This window comes from Delphinapterus leucas, chromosome 11 (genome assembly GCF_059928025.1).
Source record: "Delphinapterus leucas isolate spDelLeu-1000000601 "Yukka" chromosome 11, BTC_Dleu_Yukka2, whole genome shotgun sequence".
Lineage (NCBI taxonomy): Eukaryota > Metazoa > Chordata > Mammalia > Artiodactyla > Monodontidae > Delphinapterus > Delphinapterus leucas.
The window spans coordinates 83,172,097-83,192,306 of record NC_143139.1 but is presented as its reverse complement, the minus strand read 5'-3'; the positions used below and the strand labels follow the sequence as shown (position 1 = coordinate 83,192,306).

At 37.4% G+C, this 20,210-nt stretch overlaps 1 protein-coding gene across 1 annotated transcript in view; it reads right to left on the bottom strand.

The window, feature by feature from the left end:
- Positions 1–20,210, bottom strand: part of PARPBP (PARP1 binding protein) — a 99,029-nt gene that overhangs the window by 60,582 nt on the left and 18,237 nt on the right. The window contains exon 4 of the mRNA XM_022599977.2: positions 17,628–17,735. Coding sequence (XP_022455685.1) covers positions 17,628–17,735 — 108 coding nt within the window. The remainder of the gene's footprint in view (positions 1–17,627; positions 17,736–20,210) is intronic.

Genomic DNA, 20,210 nt, shown 5'->3' with positions numbered 1-20,210 from the left:
CCATCCAAAAAGAACAGAAAACACTTTCTTCTCAAGTGCTCATGGAACATTCTCATGATAAAATATATCGTGGGTCACAAATCAAGCCTTGGTAAATTTAAGAAAATTGAAATCGTATCAAGTATGTTTTCCGACCACAACACTATAAGACTACATATCAATTAAGGAAAAAAACGTAAAAAATACAAACACATGGAGCCTAAACAATACACTACTAAATAATGAAGAGACCACTGAAGAAAACAAAGAGGAAATCAAAAAATAGCTAGAAACAAATGCCAATGAAAACATAACCTAAAACCTATGGGATGCAGCAAAAGCAGTGCTAAGAGGGAAGGTTATAGCAACACATCCTACCTCAAGAAACAAGAAAAATTTCAAATAAACAACCTAATCTTACAGCTAAAGAAATTAAGAGAAAGTAGAAAAAAAACCCCAAAGTTAGCAGAAGGAAAAAAATCAAAAAGATCAGATCAGGGCTTCCCTGGTGGTGCAGTGGATGAGAATCTGCCTGCCAATGCAAGGGACACGGGTTCGAGCCCTGGTCTGGAAAGCTCGCACATGCCGCGGAGCAACTAGGCCCGTGATCCACAATTACTGAGCCTGCGTGTCTGGAGCCTGTGCTCCGCAACGAGAGGATGCGATAGTGAGAGGCCCGCACACCGCGATGAAGAGTGGCCCCCGCTTGCCGCAAATAGAGAAAGCCCTCACACAGAAACGAAGACCCAACACAGCCAAAAATAAATAAACGAATGAATAAATTTTAAAAAAACAAAAAAAAGTGGCTTCCCTGGTGGCGCAGTGGTTGAGAGTCCGCCTTCCGATGCAGCGGACAAGGGTTCGTGCCCCAGTCCGGGAAGATCCCACATGCTGCAGAGTGGCTAGGCCTGTGAGCCATGGCCGCTGAGCCCGCACGTCCGGAGCCTGTACTCTTCAACAGGACAGGCCATAACACTGAGAGGCCCACATACCGCAAAAAAAAAAAAAAAAAGATCAGATGAGAAATAAATGAAAAAGAAAAGAACTACAATCCTGCAGCCTGTGGAACACAAAACACATTCAAAGAAAGATAGACAAGATGAAAAGGCAGAGGGCTATCTACCAGATGAAGGAACAAGATAAAACCCCAGAAAACTAACTAAATGAAGTGGAGATTGGCAACCTTCCAGAAAAAGAATTCAGAATAATGATAGTAAAGATGATCCAGGACCTTGGAAAAAGAATGGAGGCAAAGATCGAGAAGATGCAAGAAATGTTTAACAAAGGCCTACAAGAATTAAACAACAAATTAACAGAGATGAACAATACAGTAACTGAAATGAAAAATACACTCTAAGGAATCAACAGCAGAATAACAGAGGCAGAAGAATGGATAAGGGACCTGGAAGACAGATTGGTGGAATTCACTGCTGTGGAACAGAATAAAGAAAAAACAATGATGAAAAGAAATCAAGACAGCCTAAGAGACCTCTGGGACAACACTAAATGCAACAACATTTGAATTATAGGGGTCCCAAAAGGAGAAGAGACAGAGAAAGGATCCGAGAAAATATTTGAAGAGATTATAGTCAAAAAATTCCCTAACATGAGAAAGTAAGTAGCCACCCAAGTCCAGGAAGCGCAGAGTCCAATACAGGATAAAACCAAGGAGAAACACACCGAGACACATAGTAATCAAATTGGCAAAAATTAAAGACAAAGAAAAATTATTGAAAGCAGCAAGAGAAAAACGGCAAATAAAATACAAGGGAACTACCATAAGGTTAACAGCTGATTTCTCAGCAGAAACTCTACAAGCCAGAAGGGAGTGGCATGATATACTTAAAGTGATGAAAGGGGAAAACCTACAACCAAGATTACTCTACCCAGCAAGGATCTCATTCAGATTCGATGGAGAAATCAAAAGCTTTACAGACAAGCAAAAGCTCAGAGAATTCAGCACCACCAAGCCAGCTCTACAACAAATGCTAAAGGAACTTCTCTAAGTGGGAAACACAAGAGAAGAAAAGGACCTACAAAACAAACCCAAAACAAAAAGACAATGGTCATAGGAACATACATATCGAAAACTATCTTAAACGTGAATGGATTAAGTGCTCCAACCAAAAGACACAGGCTTGCTGAATGGATACAAAAACAAGACCCATACAGATGCTGTCTATAAGAGACCCACTTCAGACCTAGTGACACATACAGACTGAAAGTGAGGGGATGGAAAAAGATATTCCATGCAAATGGAAATCAAAAGAAAGCTGGAGTAGCAATATTCATATCAGATAAAATAGACGTTAAAATAAAGAATGTTACAAGAGACAAGGAAGGACACTATATAATGATAAAGAGGTCAATCCAAGAAGAAGATATAACAATTATAAATATATATGCATCCAACATAGGAGCACCTCAATACATAAGGCAACTGCAAACAGCTATAAAAGAGGAAATCAACAGTAACACAATAATAGTGGGGGACTTTAACACCTCACTTATACCAATGGACAGATCATCCAGACAGAAAATTAATAAAGAAACACAATAGACCAGATAGATTTCATTGATATTTATAGAACATTCCATCTAAAAACAGCAGATTACACTTTCTTCTCAAGTGCACAAGGAACATTCTCCAGGATAGATCACATCTTGGGTAACAGATCAAGCCTCAGTAAATTTAAGAAAATTAAAATTATACCAAGCATCTTTCTGACCACAGCGCTATGAGATAAGAAATGAATTACAGGGAAAAACACATAAAAAACACACACACACATGGAGGCTAAACAATACGTTACTAAATAACCAAGAGATCACTGAAGAAATCAAAGAGGAAATCAAAAAATACCTAGAGACAAATGACAATGAAAACACGACAATCCAAAACCTATGGGATGCAGCAAAAGCAGTTCTAAGAGGGAAGTTTATAGCTATACAAGCCTACCTCAAGAAACAAGAAAAATCTCAAATAAACAATCTAACCTTACCCCTAAAGGAACTAGAGAAAGAAGAACAAACAAAACCCAAAGTTAGCAGAAGGAAAGAAATCATAAAGATCAGAGCAGAAATAAATGAAATACAAACAAAGAAAACAATAGCAAAGGTCAATAAAACTAAAAGCTGGTTCTTTGAGAAGATAAACAAAACTGATAAACCATTAGCCAGACTCATCAGAAAAAGAGGGAGAGAACTCAAATCAATAAAATTAGAATTGAAAAAGGAGAAGTTACAACAGACACCGCAGAAATACAAAGCATCCTAAGGGACTACTACAAGCAACTCTATGCCAATATAATGGACAACCTGGAAGAAATGGACAAATTCTTAGAAAGGTATAACCTTCCAAGACTGAACCAGGAAGAAGTAGAAAATATGAACAGACCAATCACAAGTAATGAAATTAAAACTGTGATTAAAAATCTTCCAACAAACAAAAGTCCAGGACCAGATGGCTTCACAGGTGAATTCTATGAAACATGTAGAGAAGAGCTAACACCCATCCTTCTCAAACTCTTCCAAAAACTTGCGGATTAAGGAACACTCCCAAACTCATTCTACGAGGCCACCATCACCTTGATACCAAAACCAGGGAAAGATACTACAAAAAAACAAAATTACAGACTAATATCACTGATGAATATAGATGCCAAGATTCTCAAGAAAATACTAGCGAGCAGAATCCAACAACACTTTAAAAGGATCATACACCACGATCAAGTGGAATTTACCCCGGGATGCAAGGATTCTTCAATATACGTAAATCAATCAATGTGATACACCATATTAACAAATTGAAGAATAAAAACCATATGATCATCTCAGTAGATGCAGAAAAAGCTTTTGACAAAATTCAACACCCATTTATGATAAAAACTCTCCAGAAAGTGGGCATAAAGGGAACCTACCTCAACATAATAAAGGCCATATACGACAAACCCACAGCAAACATCATTCTCAATGGTGAAAAACTGAAAGCATTTCCTCTAAGATCAGGAATAAGACAAGGTTGCTCACTCTCACCACTATTATTCAACATAGTTTTGGAAGTCCTAGCCACGGCAATCAGAGAAGAAAAAGAAATAAAAGGAATACAAATTGGAAAAGAAGTAAAACTGTCACTGTTTGCAGATGACATGATACTATACTTAGAGAATCCTAAATATGCCACCAGAAAACTTCTAGAGCTAATCAATGAATTCGGTAAAGTTGCAGGATACAAACTTCATGCACAGAAATCTCTTGCATTCCTATACACTAATGATGAAAAATCTGAAAGAGAAATTAAGGAAACACTCCCATTTACCACTGCAACAAAAAGAATAAAATACCTAGGATTAAACATACCTAGGCAGACAAAAGACCTGTATGCAGAAAACTATAAGACACTGATGAAAGAAATTAAAGATGATACCAACAGATGGAGAGATATACCATGTTCTTGGATTGGAAGAATCAATATTGTGAAAATGACCATACTACCCAAAGCAATCTACAGACTCAATGCAATTCCTATCAAATTACCAATGGCATTTTTTACATAACTAGAACAAAAAATCTTAAAATTTGTATGGAGACACAAAAGACCCCGAATAGCCAAAGCATTCTTGAGGGAAGAAAACGGAGCTGGAGAAATCAGACTCCCTGACTTAAGACTATACTATAAAGCTACAGTAATCAAGACAATATGGTACTGGCACAAACAGAAACATAGATCAATGGAACAAGAAAGAAAGCCCAGAGATAAACGCACGCACCTATGGTCAACTTATCTATGACACAGGAGGCAAGGATATACAATGGGGAAAAGACAGTCTCTTCAATACGTGGTGCTGGGAAAACTGGACAGCTACATGTAAAAGAATGAAATTATAACACTCCCTAACACCATACACAAAAATAAACTCAAAATGGATTCGAGACCTAACTATAAGACCATACACTATACACCTCTTAGAAGAAAACATAGGAAGAACACTCTTTGCCATAAATCACAGCAAGATCTTTTTTGATCCACCTCCTAGAGTAATGGAAATAAAAACAAAAATAAACAAATGGGACCTAATGAAACTTCAAAACTTTTGTACAGCAATGGAAACCATAAACAAGATGAAAAGACAACTCTCAAAATGGGAGAAAATATTTGCAAATGAATCAACGGACAAAGGATTAATCTCCAAAATATATAAACAGCTCATATAGATCAATATTAAAGAAACAAACAACTCAATCCAAAAATGGGCAGAAGACCTAAATAGACATTTCTCCAAGGAAGACATACAGATGGCCAAGAAACACATGAAAAGCTGCTCAACATCACTAATTATTAGAGAAATACAAATCAAAACTACAATGAGGCAACACCTCACACCAGTCAGAATGGGCATCATCAGATAATCTACAGACCAGAAATGCTGGAGAGGGTGTGGAGAAAAGGAAACCCTCTTGCACTGTTGGTGGGAATGTAAATTGATACAGCCACTATGGAGAACAGTATGGAGGTTCCTTAAAAAACTAAAAATAGGGCTTCCCTGGTGGCGCAGTGGTTGGGAGTCCGCCTGCCGATGCAGGGGACGCGGGTTCGTGCCCCAGTCCGGGAGGATCCCACATGCCGCGGAGCGGCTGCGCCCGTGAGCCATGGCCGCTGAGCCTGCGCGTCCGGAGCCTGTGCTCCGCAGCGGGAGAGGCCACAACAGCGAGAGGCCCGCATTCCGCAGAAAAAAAAAAAAAACTAAAAATAGAATTACCATATGATCTAGCAGTCTCACTACTGGGCATATACCCAGAGAAAATCATAATTCAAAAAGACACACAGGGCTTCCCTGGTGGCACAGTGGTTGAGAGTCCGCCTGACGATGCAGGGGACACGGGTTCATGCCCCAGCCTGGGAAGATCCCACATGCCGCGGAGCGGCTAGGCCCATGAGCCGTGGCCGCTGAGCCTGCGCCTCCAGCGCCTGTTCTCCACAATGGGAGAGGCCACAACAGGGGAGGCCTGCATACCACCAAAAAAAAAAAAAAAAAAAAAGACACATGGACCCCAATGTTCACTGCAGCACTATTTACAATAGCCAGGTCATGGAAGCAACCTAAATGCCCATCGACAGATGAATGGATAAAGAAGTTGTGGTATATATATACAATGGAATATTACTCAGCCCTAAAAAGGAACCAAATTGGGTCATTTGTTGAGACGTGGATGGATCTAGAGACTGTCATACAGAGTGAAGTAAGTCAGAAAGAGAAAAACAAATATCGTATATTAACGCATGTATGTGGAACCTAGAAAAATGGTACAGATGAACTGCTTTGCAGGGCAGAAGTTGAGACACAGATGTAGAGAACAAACGTATGGACACCAAGGGGTAAAACCGCGGTGGGGTGTGGATGGTGGTGTGCTGAATTGGGCGATTGGGAAAGAAGGAAAAAAGAAAAGAAAAGAAAAGAAAGAAAGAGAAAGAGAGAGAAAGAAAGAGAGAGAAGGAGGGACGGAGGGAGAAAGGAAGGAAGGAAAGAAGGAAGGAAGGGAGAAAGAAAGAAAGAAGAGAGTCTTCTAGTAGTGAGTTGAATACCTGGGGGCACACAAAAATCTTTAAGAACCCTAGGTTACCATTAATGCTAGAGAAACAGAGTAATAAATGAAATGTTTTTCAGCATTTTTTGAAAGTTGTTTCTTCTTCTTTAAATAAGTAGTATATTACTCTCTGGGGACTCAACTTAGCCTCATACTACTCCTGAAACTGGAAGATTATTTTATACGGTAGAACATACTACTGCTAATATTAAGTATTATTGTTGTTATTGTTATTACTATTATTATTAATAGTAGTAGGAGGTTACTTTTCATCATTAAAGTGCTTTCACATATATTTTTTTAAAAAAAGATCTGTCCTAAAATTTTATAAAGTAAGGTATAACATAGTTTTCTGCTTTATTTCAAAAGTCCTTTTATCTTTACTTTCACAGTAAATCATAATACTTCATGTGAATCTATAATACAAAGTTTCCATTTTAACCTAACAGTGCAATAGTCTGTCTAAAACATACAGGAAGCGTGACACAATTTCCCAAAAATCAAAGCAGAGGAAAGAGATATTCACGTTGTAATCAGAAATTCCTTTACTCTTTCTACATTTAATTTCATGCAATCTCTGTTTCACTGTGCTTCTGCTGTCCAGAAATAATGAGAGTTTACTAATATGTATAAGTCTGATCCTTATTGGGCACAAGACCAGGGCTTAAACTCCCACATCTACAACTTGTTCTTAAAGGCTAGCAAATAGTGTCCTTCTGATCTGTGATGTTAGGCAAACATCAGGGAAAAACATCTTGGAGTCCTCACAGAGTGTTTCTTTTAACTCATGGCTGCAATTGGAAATCTATCCCTATCATTATGGTCAGATAACATGGCAGTTATGGTTTCCCTGCTCTTGTATTTGCAACTGGGTTTTAAAGAGGCTCTCTGGAAAAGCATTCCACATAAATACAGTTATGATGTCCAGAAGCAAGGGCTTAAATTGAAAAAATCCACAATATTGAAGCTTTTACCCAGATACCAAAAATAAAGATACTGTTCCATTTATCTGTTTAATAAACTGATTCTATCCATACCACAAAATATTTGCAATGTTTGTTTAGAAGTTGAACAATTTTATTTAAGCTTTTTGACAACTTCAAGTTGCTTTTACTAACTCTTAACTATTATTGAAATGCTTATGTTCAATCTCAATTTGAATAAAGTCAGTTTTTCTAAATTGATATTAAAATTTATACAAGTATTGTTTTTATTTGTCAACACATAAATTCTTACATATAATGAACAAACAAGATTGGACTAGAACTAATATACTCGTAGAATTTTTTTATTTAACTGATGGTTTTCTTTTGGGGCCTTTATTCTGTTTTTCCCTTCATTACTTCAGAATTTCTAAAGCAATAGATTAGTACCTCAGGGGAAAATAAAGTAAAATAAAATAAGGAAACAAAAATATTGTTTCTCCAGTCCATTTCATTCATCTGCTTGACGAGCTGGTGTGACATTAGTAAGCATTTGGTGATCAAAATATATCTTTTTACGACTGTAGCCCAAAAAGTCACTTAGGAATTTTAATAGAAATAAAATACTTTGCAAAAGAAAAATCAGAAGTCTGCAAGTAACAGAAAAATGGTTGAGAGGATAGCTGCTATTTTAATAGTCCTCATAAAATCTAATCCATCAGCTAAATGGTAGATAAAATTCTCTTAGAAAATATAATCCAAGAAGGCAAAAGATAAAAAGTAGAGGATTAACACGACGAAACTACCATTGTTTGTTAAATGAGAAAACTATATGCTTACAGTGAAGACCCTTCAGTTTCTATATACTATAATTCTTTTTCATGGCTATCCCTTTAAGATTTTTTTAATCATAAAATAAGTTTATTGATGACAACTTTATATAGTTTACTGCCGGTATTTGATGTTACAAACATTAGGGTGTTTGAGATATGCAGGATCCTTATATCAATATGTAACTGGGGACTTCCCGGTGGCACAGTGGTTAAGAATCCGCCTGCCAATGCAGGAGACACGGGTTTGATCCCTGGTCCAGGAAGATCCCACATGCCGAGGAGCAACTAAGCTCGTGCACCACAACTACTGAGCCTGCGCTTTACAGCCCATGAGCCACAACTACTGAGCCCACATGTCACAAGTATTGAAGCCCGCACGCCTAGGGCCTGTGGTCCACAATGAGAAGCTACCTCAATGAGAAGCCCGTGCACCACAATGAAGAGTAGCCCCCGCTCTTTGCAACTAGAGAAAGCCCACACCCAGCAACAAAGACCCAACGCAGCCAAAAATAAATAATAAATAAATAAATGCAACTGACATAAACCCCATTATTTGAGCTCTCTTAATTGCTTCTGTAATTTCTCTTTGTTTCTTCCACAAAGACCTATTATGTTCCCTTCCATAAATTCATCTTATAAATGGAAAAATAAACTGAGAAAAAAGCTGTACATTCTTTTAATCTAACCATGTTCCACACAAGATACATTTTCTATGAGGCTCCTTATAAGGATTTTCCATTGGAATGGGCAGGTCCTCATTCCTGGTTATTTAGGTCGTTTTAAATGTACAAATTAGTTCATTCCTCTTAAATGAAAGGCACAATAACAATTATTGTTTCCTCCCTGTAGCCTATTAAGAATGTACTCCTAAAAAAAAAAAAAAAGAGTGTACTCCTTAAGTATCACTGAGAAAAGACCACGCAATTTGGTAAATATCTTGTCAAGGTAGGAAAAACAAACAATGAGAATGTAAGCAATAAATGAATGTAAAGCAACAGAAAATAGTTACAATCACTAAAAGAAACCATGCCTAAGCAGGAAACAACCAAAGGTGGGCTTGGGATACTTTCTTGTACCAGAAAAGAGATAAGTGCTCAAAAGTCTAATAGGGCATGTAAAAAAGATACAGAAGCCAGATTAAAGGGGACCCCTACATTTTAGCATCAAAGATTAATGACAAATTGATTTTAAAACTCTGGATAAATAAAAATCCATGAGTCCATAGTAATGTAAACACACATAAAAAGAGAAACATAAACAGAAATAAAAACATCTAATTTTCTTCCTATAAGTAATTATTATACTAACTCCTAAACTGGTAATTAAAGAGAAAGAATTAAGTAGTGACCCTGCCATTTTTAGGGAACTGTACTTCATCCTAGTTAATAAGATAAAGCTCTCCTTTACTGAGAAATGGCAGCAAATTACTATAAAGACATAATAGAGTTGGAAAGTAACCATTCTGCAAACTCTAAAGAAATAACTGATTCAGACAATGATCATCAGTGCATGCTCAAAACCATTCGGTGAAAGGTTGTTGGGAAACAGGATATTTACAGAGTTAGAGTATCACTAGATCTTTTTTGACAGCAAAAGAAAAACTACATCTTTATATTGGAAAGACCTCACAAATTCAGGACAACTTCAGTTTGTGTCTCCTAGTGTGATACAAAATGAAATACTCAGCATCAGTTATAAAGTATTTCATAGATTACATTGCTCAGTCTAAGAAAGCTTTTAGATGTTTCCAGTTTATTGGAAATAGAGGAACAAGTTAAATAATACCAGTAGGAACTCAACAGATAAATAACAAGAGAAAAAAAAACCTGAGGAGAATTCTAAAAGACTCTAAAGAGACATAAAACCCATTACAGGGACAAATGGAGAAATTTGAATAGGGAAAATAGTAAATGAATGATATTAGGGAATACTTCAGTTTTCTTATATATGATAATGGTATTGTGGTTCTGTCCTTATTTTCAGGAAGTGATATGCTGAAGAATCTTAGGGATTAACTGTCATGGCGTCAGCAATTTAACTTTCAAACAGGACAGAAAAAACATTAGATGCACATATAAGCTACATTAAGTCTAAGAAGTACATATACAAGTATTTGACAGTAGTGATCAAATATATTTTTAAAAGTGCAATCTGGGGAATTCCCTGGCAGTCCAGTGGTTAGGACTCCACGCTTTCACTGCCAAGGGCTGGGGTTCAATCCCTGGTTGAGGAACTAAGATCCCACAAGCCACGCTGTGAGGCCAAAAAAAAAAAAAAAAAGAATTGCAATCTGTAGAGCATGGGACTTACGGGAGAATCTACCTTAGCAATGCTTCCAGAAAATGAAGAAAGTGATTCATCAAATGCATTAACTTATTGGAGCATTTGACTTGGAAGTAGGCATGTTCTAGATGTTTTACATAACATAGTTTTATTTTTTTTTGAATTTAATTTTATTTTTTTATACAGCAGGTTCCTGTTAGTCATCCATTTTATACACATTAGTGTATACATGTCAATCCCAATTGCCCAATTCATCACACCACCCCCCGACTGCCCCCCTTGGTGTCCATACGTTTGTTCTCTACATCTGCGTCTCAATTTCTCACCTGCAAACCAGTTCATCTGTACCATTTTTCTAGGTTCCACATACATGCGTTAATATATGATTTTTGTTTTTCTCTTTCTGACTTACTTCACTCTGTATGACAGTCTCTAGATCCATCCACGTCTCAACAAATGACCCAATTTCGTTCCTTTTTATGGCTGAGTAATATTCCATTGTATATATGTACCACAACTTCTTTAGCCATTCGTCTGTCAATGGGCATTTAAGTTGCTTCCATGACCTGACTATTGTAAACACTGCTGCAATGAACATTGGGGTGCATGTGTCTTTTTGAATTATGGTTATCTCTGGGTATATGCCCAGCAGTGGGAATGCTGGATCATATGGTAATTCTGTTTTTAGTTTTTAAAGGAACCTCCATGCTGTTCTCCATAGTGGCAGTATCAATTTACATTCCCACCAACAGTACAAGAGGGTTCCCTTTTATCCACACCCTCTCCAGCATTTGTTGTTTGTAGATTTTCTGATGATGCCCATTCTAACTGGTGAGAGGTGATGCCTCATTGTAGTTTTGATTTGCATTTCTCTAATAACTAGTGATGCTGAGCAGCTTTTCATGTGCTTCTTGGCCATCTGTAAGTCTTGTTTGGAGAAATGTCTATTTAGGTCTTCTGCCCATTTTTGGATTGGGTTGTTTGTTTCTTTAATAATGAGCTGCATGAGCTGTTTATATATTTTGGAGATTAATCCTTTGTCCGTTGATTCGTTTGCAAATATTTTCTCCCATTTTGACGGCTGTCTTTTCGTCTTCTTTATGGTTTCCTTTGCTGTGCAAAAGCTTTGAAGTTTCATTAGGTCCCATTTGTTTATTTTTGTGTTTATTTCCATTACTCTAGGAGGTGGATCAAAAAAGATCTTGCTGTGATTTATGTCAAAGAGTGTTCTTCCTAAGTTTGCCTCTAAGAGTTTTATAGTGTCTGGTCTTACATTTAGGTCTCTAATCCATTTTGAGTTTATTTTTGTATATGGTGTTAGGGAGTGTTATAATTTCATTCTTTTACATTTAGCTGTCCAGTTTTCCGAGCACCACTTATTGAAGAGACTGTCTTTTCTCCACTGTATATCCTTGCCGCCTTTCTCATAGATCAGTTGACCATAAGTGCGTTGGGTTACCTCTGGGCAATCTATCCTGTTCCATTGATCTATGTTTCTGTTTTTGTGCCAGTACCATATTGTCTTGATCACTGTAGCTTCATAGTATAGTCTTAAGTCAGGGAGTCTGATTCCTCCAGCTCCGTTTTTTTCCCTCAAGACTGCTTTGGCTATTCGGGGTCTTTTGTGTCTCCATACAAACTTTTAAGATTTTTTGTTCTACTTCCGTAAAAAATGCCATTGGTAATTTGATAGGGATTGCACTGAATCTGTAGATTGCTTTGAGTAGTATAGTCATTTTCACAATATTGATTCTTCCAATCCAAGAACATGGTATATCTCTCCATCTGTTGGTATCATCTTTAATTTCTTTCATCAGTGTCTTATAGTTTTCTGCATACAGGTCTTTTGTCTGCCTAGGTACGTTTAATCCTAGGTATTTTATTCTTTTTGTCACAATGGTATATGGGTGTGTTTCCTTAATTTCTCTTTCAGATTTTTCATCATTAGTGTATAGGAATGCAAGAGATTTCTGTGCATGAAGTTTGTATCCTGCAACTTTACCGAATTCATTGATTAGCTCTAGAAGTTTTCTGGTGGCATATTTAGGATTCTCTAAGTATAGTATCATGTCATCTGCAAACAGTGACAGTTTTACTTCTTTTCCAATTTGTATTCCTTTTATTTCTTTTTCTTCTCTGATTGCCGTGGCTAGGACTTCCAAAACTATGTTGAATAATAGTGGTGAGAGTGAGCAACCTTGTCTTGTTCCTGATCTTAGAGGAAATGCTTTCAGTTTTTCACCATTGACAGTGATGTTTGCTGTGGGTTTGTCGTATATGGCCTTTATTATGTTGAGGTAGGTTCCCTCTATGCTCACTTTCGGAGAGTTTTTATCATAAATGGGTGTTGAATTTTGTCAAAAGCTTTTTCTGCATCTACTGAGATGATCATATGGTTTTTATTCTTCAATTTGTTAATATGGTGTATCACATTGATTGATTTACGTATATTGAAGAATCCTTGCATCCCGGGGTAAATCCCACTTGATCATGGTGTATGATCCTTTTAAAGTGTTGTTGGATTCTGTTTGCTAGTATTTTGTTGAGGATTTTTGCATCTATATTATCAATGATATTGGTCTGTAATTTTGTTTTTTTGTAGTATCATTCCCTGGTTTTGGTATCAGGGTGATGGTGGCCTCATAGAATGGGTTTGGGAGTGTTCCTTAATCCGCAAGTTTTTGGAAGAGTTTGAGAAGGATGGGTGTTAGCTCTTCTCTACATGTTTCATAGAATTCACCTGTGAAGCCATCTGGTCCTGGACTTTTGTTTGTTGGAAGATTTTTAATCACAGTTTTAATTTCATTACTTGTGATTAGTCTGTTCATATTTTCTACTTCTTCCTGGTTCAGGCTTGGGAGGTTACATCTTTCTAAGAATGTGTCCATTTCTTCCAGGTTGTCTATTTTACTGGCATAGAGTTGCTTGTAGTAGTCTCTCAGGATGCTTTGTATTTCTGCGGTGTCTGTTGTAACTTCTCCTTTTTCATTTCTAATTTTATTCATTTGCGTCCTCTCCCCCTTTTTCTTGATGAGTCTGGCTAATGGGTTATCAATTTTGTTTATCTTCTCAAAGAACCAGCTTTTAGTTTTATTGATCTTTGCTATTGTTTTCTTTGTTTGTATTTCATTTATTTCTGCTCTGATCTTTATGATTTCTTTCCTTCTACTAACTTTGGGTTTTGTTTGTTCTTCTTTCTCTAGCTCCTTTAGGTGTAAGGTTAGATTGTTTATTTGAGATTTTTCTTGTTTCTTGCTGTAGGCTTGTATAGTTATAAACTTCCCTCTTAGAACTGCTTTTGCTGCATCCCACAGGTTTTGGATCGTTGTGTTTTGTCATTTGTCTCTAGGTATTTTTTTATTCCCTCTTTGATTTCTTCAGTGAGCACTTGGTTATTTAGTAATATATTTTCTAGCCTCCATGTGTTTGTGTTTTTTACGTTTTTTTTCCCTGTAATTGATTGCTAATCTCATAGCATTGTGGTCAGAAAAGATGCTTGATAGGATTTAAATTTACTGAGGCTTGATTTGTTACCCAAGATGTGATCTATCCTGGAGAATGTTCCATGCGCACTTGAGAAGAAAGTGTAATCTGCTGTTTTTGGATGGAATGTCCTATAAATATCAATGAAATCTATCTGGTCTATTGTGTCACTTAAAGCTTGTGTTTCCTTATTAATTTTCTGTTCAGATGATCTGTCCATTGGTGTAAGTGAGGTGTTAAAGTCCCCCACTATTATTGTGTCACTGTCGATTTCCTCTTTTACAGCTCTTAGCAGTTGCCTTATGTATTGAGTTGCTCCTATGTTGGGTGTGTATATATTTATAATTGTTATATCTTCTTCTTGGATAGATCCCTTGATCTTTATGTAGTGTCCTTCCTTGTCTCTTGTAACATTCTTTATTTTAAAGTCTATTTTATCTGATATGAGTATTGTTACTCCAGCTTTCTTTTGATTTCCATTTGCATGGAATATCTTTTTCCATCCCCTCACTTTCAGTCTGTATGTGTCACTAGGTCTGAAGTGGGTCTCTTGTAGACAGCATCTGTATGGGTCTTGTTTTTGTATCCATTCAGCAAGCCTGTGTCTTTTGGTTGGAGCACTTAATCCATTCACGTTTAAGATAGGTTTCGATATGTATGTTCCTATGACCATTGTCTTTTTGTTTTGGGTTTGTTTTGTAGGTCCTTTTCTTCTCTTGTGTTTCCCACTTAAAGAAGTTCCTTTAGCATATGTTGTAGAGCTGGTTTGGTGGTGCTGAATTCTTTTAGCTTTTGCTTGTCTGTAAAGCTTTTGATTTCTCCATCGAATCTGAATGAGATCCTTGCTGGGTAGAGTAATCTTGGTTGTAGGTTCTTCCCTTTCATCACTTTAAGTATATCATGCCACTCCCTTCTGGCTTGTAGAGTTTCTGCTGAGAAATCAGCTGTTAACCTTATGGTAGTTCCCTTGTATGTTATTTTCCATTTTTCTCTTGCTGCTTTCAATAATTTTTCTTTGTCTTTAATTTTTGCCAATTTGATTACTATGTGTCTTGGCATGTTTCTCCTTGGTTTTATCCTCTATGGGACTCTCTGTGCTTCCTGGATTTGGGTAGCTATTTCCTTCCCCATGTTAGGGGAGTTTCCAACTATAATCTCTTCAAATATTTTCTTGGGTCAGTTCTCTCTCTCTTCTCCTTCTGGGACCCCTATAATGCAAATGTTGTTGCATTTAATGTGTCCCAGAGGTCTCTTAGATTGTCTTCATTTCTTTTCATTCTTTTCTCTTTATTCTCTTCTGCAGCAGTGACTTCCACCATTCTGTCTACCAGGTCACTTATCCGTTCTTGCCTCAGTTATTCTATTGATTCCTTCTAGTGTATTTTTCATTTCAATTATTGTATTGTTCACCTCTGTTTGTTCTTCAATTCTTCTAGGTCTTTATTAAACATTTCTTGCATCTTCTCGATCTTTGCCTCCATTCTTTTTCTGAGTTCCTGAATAATCTTCACTATTATCCTGAATTGTTTTTCTGGAAGGTTGCCTATCTCTACTTTGTTTAGTTGTTTTTCTGGGGTTTTATCTTGTTCCTTCAGCTGGTAGATAGCCCTCTGCCTTTTCATCTTGTCTATCTTTCTATGAATGTGGTTTTTGCTCCACAGGCTGCAGGATTGTAGTTCTTCTTGCTTCTGCTGTTGCCCTCTGGTGGATGAGGCTGTCTAAGAGGCTTGTGCAAGTTTCCTGATGGGAGGGACTGGTGGTGGGTAGAGCTGGGCGTTTCTCTGGCGGGCAGAGCTCAATAAAACTTTAATCCACTTGCCTGCTGATGGGTGGGGCTGTGTCCCCTCCCTGTTGGTTGTTTGGCCTGAGGTGACCCAACACTGGAGCCTACCCGGGCTCTTTGGTGAGGCTAATGGCGGACTCTGGGAGGGCTCACGCCAAGGAGTACTTCCCAGAACTTCTGCTGCCAGTGTCCTTGTCCTCACCGTGAGACAGAGCCACCCCCCGCCTCTGCAGGCGACCCCGCAACACTAGCAGGTAGGTCTGGTTCAGTCTCTGTGGGGTCACTGCTTCTTCCCCTGGGTCCCGATGTAAACACTACTTTGTGTGTGCCCTCCAAGAGCGGAGTCTCCGTTTCCCCCAGTCCTGTCGAAGTTGTGCAATCGAATCCTGCTAGCCTTCAAAGTTTGATTCTCTAGGAATTCCTCCTCCCTTTGCCGGACCCCCAGGTTCTGAAGCCTGACGTGGGGCTCAAAACCTTCACTCCAGTGGGTGGACTTCTGTGGTATAAGTGTTCTCCAGTTTGTGGGTCACGCACCCAGCAGGTATGGGATTTGATTTTATTGTGATTGCGCCCCTCCTACCGTCTCCTTGTGGCTTCTCCTTTGTCTTTGGATGTGGGGTATCTGTTTTGGTGAGTTCCAGTGTCTTCCTGTCAATGACTGTTCAGCAGTTAGTTGTGATTCCAGTGTTCTCGCAAGAGGGAGTGAGAGCATGTCCTTCTACTCCGCCATCTTGAACCAATCTCACATAACATATTTTTAGATATGCTCTTTCCAGTACTCTTAACCTTTCATCTTGTCAATGGTAATTTTACTAAGAAACTTTCATAAACACAATTCCCATCGTTAGTAAGGAATTACTACATGTAATTAGGTACCTAGAATAGTGTTCAGCTGAAGGTAACTTATATTAAACCAAACCTGTACTACTTTTCTGTGGTTTGTTTGGACAGCAAATCCTGTTATCAGAACTCATGATGCATCAGCTATTCTACTGCAAAGAGTAGAAACAGATTTTTTGAAGAGTGGAGAACATAACATATTCTCCTAAGAATCAACCATTTAAAATGCTAACTGTGGGACCTCCCTGGTGGCACAGAGATTAAGAATCTGCCTGCCAATGCAGGGGACATGGGTTCGAGCCCTGGTCTGGGAAGATCCCACATGCTGCGCAGCATCTAAGCCCACGCACCCCAACTACTGAGCCTGAGCTCTAGAGCCTGCGTCCCACAACTACTGAACCTGCGTGCCACAACTCCTGCAGCCTGTGTGCCAAGAGCCCATGCTCTGCAACAAGAGAAGCCACCACAATGAGAAGCACATGCACCGCAAGCAAGAGAAGCCCCCACTCGCCACAACTAGAGAAAGCCAGTGCGCACAGCAACAAAGACCCAACGCAGCCAAAAATAAATAAATAAGTAAGCATATTACTAAATGAAATAAAATAAAATAAAATACTAACTGTGAAGTATACCAAATGTAAAAATTCAAAGAACTCTGGCAACCTGTACCAACTTTTCCGATACTTAGTGATACTTATTTTTGCACAGTGCCTGTTACCATGGCCCAAAACCATGAATAAACTGATTATTACCATGCTCTTGGCAGTCTCCAATGTACTACTCTTCACAAATTTTTTTTATTTAAGCAAATTTAAAACTTTTAAAAAATTTAAAAAAAATAGTAACTGTAACGTACAAATTCATAGTGATTTTAAGAGGATCATATCCTGCTTTTATTTACTCACAATTTAGCCATACCTTTTCATTATCCCGGTTATGTTTACTAATTGGTGACATTGGTTCAGAAAAATCAGTTTCATTATCTACTGCATACTGTCTGCCAGACAGAAAATCCCGTAGTTGACTCTGTAAGAAATACAAGATGTTACTAACAAAATGCTACGCCAACTGTAAAAAATATTTCACACCTAGCTCTACTTAGTGTCTCTGATGTTCCAGTGTACAGCACATTACCTGACTTTTGTTGGCAGTCCATAATATACACGCAATTAAATTTCCTAACAATCTGTTTCCAATGGCACTTGTACTCAAAGAGTTTTGCAAGTTCATAGTTAAAAGATGACCTTGGAAATTTCATCTGAGCCTTTTATTTGTATGGAAGAAAGTCTTAGCTAATGCCCACAATAAATGCTTCATTTTGGAATATACATAAGTAAATCTATTTTCCTAAGCCACAATATTTCAAACAAAATAAGAGCTTCCACGAAAAAATAATTTATAAAGAGATATTTGCTTTCAGCCTGACACACTACTCAATATCTCCATATTATTTCATTTATTCTAAGGGACTGAAGATTATACAGGTATGTACAAACACAAACACACACACAATTCCTGATAAGTAAACCTGAAGGAAAGGGACAAACTGAATTAACAAAGCCCAGTGAGATATTGCAAAATTATAACTAAAGTAACTCACCAATATATACTCCTTGAAAAGAAATAGCATTTGCCACAATTCTACTGATATGATAAGCTGGTACTCATAAAGAGTTAATCAAGTGATTAAAAAAAAAACTAGAAAGCCTAGGATTTATTGTTTATAACATATACAATTTTTCAATCTCAAAATTCAAGATCACCAAAATAAGAATTTACTATTTAACAAATTTTGAATGGTAGTACTCACACTTGTGGTTCTTATGTTTTCAGAAGAGATGCTGAAAGCAAAGATTTATTTTTCCATAAACACAATATTATTTTTAGAAATGGGAGAATATTACCTTCTAGTTAAAAAACACTTTCATATTTAATTACATGCAAAGTACATTATTCTAGATCAGTTCAGTGGGTATCAAAGTATGATCCAAGTACTTCTGAGGTCCTTAAGACCCATTCAGGGGATCTGGGAAGTCCTCCTTTTCCAACTATGTATCAATGTGAATCTGAATTTTCTTGATATACTTCAATCAAACTAACTTATCAAATAGAAGCAGACATGTGAATCCAGGTATTTTCTATCACACATGATATTAAAGATACTCATAAAAATGTAAAACAATGTCACTATTCTCACAATTTTTTTATTTTTGGAAAATAAAGTTATTCTTCATAACATAATGTTATTCATATTAAAATGTAATAGGTTCAATATCAATATTTTAATAACTGATAAACATTTTAAACATTTCTCTTTAATTTTTAATATGGAAAATATCAATAGATATAATCCACATAAACAAAATCTCCTTCTAGTCCTAAATAATTTTTAGTGTAAAGCAGTTCCTAGACCTCAAAGTTAGACAAGGACTCTAGATAATATAGCATAGGGCTTCCCTGGTGGCGCAGTAGTTGAGAGTCCGCCTGCCGATGCAGGGGACACGGGTTCAGGCCCCGGTCTGGGAAGATCCCACATGCCGCGGAGTGGCTGGGCCGGTAAGCCATGGCTGCTGAGCCTGAGCATCCGGAGCCTGTGCTCCGCAACGGGAGAGGCCACAAGAGTGAGAGGCCCACGTACCGCAAAAAAAAGGAAAAAAAAAAATATATATATAGCATAAAGCTTTCTTAGGCAAGATAAAAATCACAATATATTTGCTGTGGTACACTATTAATTTTACTGATTTGTATCTTTACTGATTTGACAGGTTGCTACTCACTGTATTTTTATCCTCTTATTTGGAAGATGTACTGTATTTTTCCATTCCATTAATAGTTGCCTTTACTCTCCCTGTACTCAAATCAGACTCATATTTCTCTATTCTTTTTTAAAAGTGATAATGCCTGCTACTTACCCCTAACAAACTACGAAGTTTAGCAGTTTTAATTCTAAACTAGTATCAGAATCTCTCTTAGTGTAAGTCTTCCATTTTAGCTCACATATTCCCAGTCCATCCTTATCATTTTAACTGCACATACACACTCCAAGTTTTAGTGCTCACTACCATCTTTCCCTAGATAGACCGCTGCTCCAGTTCATCTGTTTAATTATTAGTCTTTGGAAAGGTAAATGCTTCACACGAGGTATGATGATGACATTCTTTAAATTTTTGCATATCCTCACAAATCCTTCCTTAACTTGGCTGATAAATGATATCTTGGTTGAGGATGGAATTCTTAGGTCACTTTCAGGACATGCTATTTAATTTTTTGTTCTTTTTAAATAACTTGTTCTTTCTGCCAGGAAATTAAGAGTTCAGGAATTTTACCAGGATATGTCTAGGTATGTGTCATTTCTCATCAATTCAGCCTGGAACTTCATAAACATTCCTTAGGAGACTCAGGAAAATATTTATTATAACAAATGTAGTTGTAACAAATATATGATTTATTTTATCATGGCCTCTTTTGCATCTGTTCTTTTTTCTCCTTCTAGAACTCCTA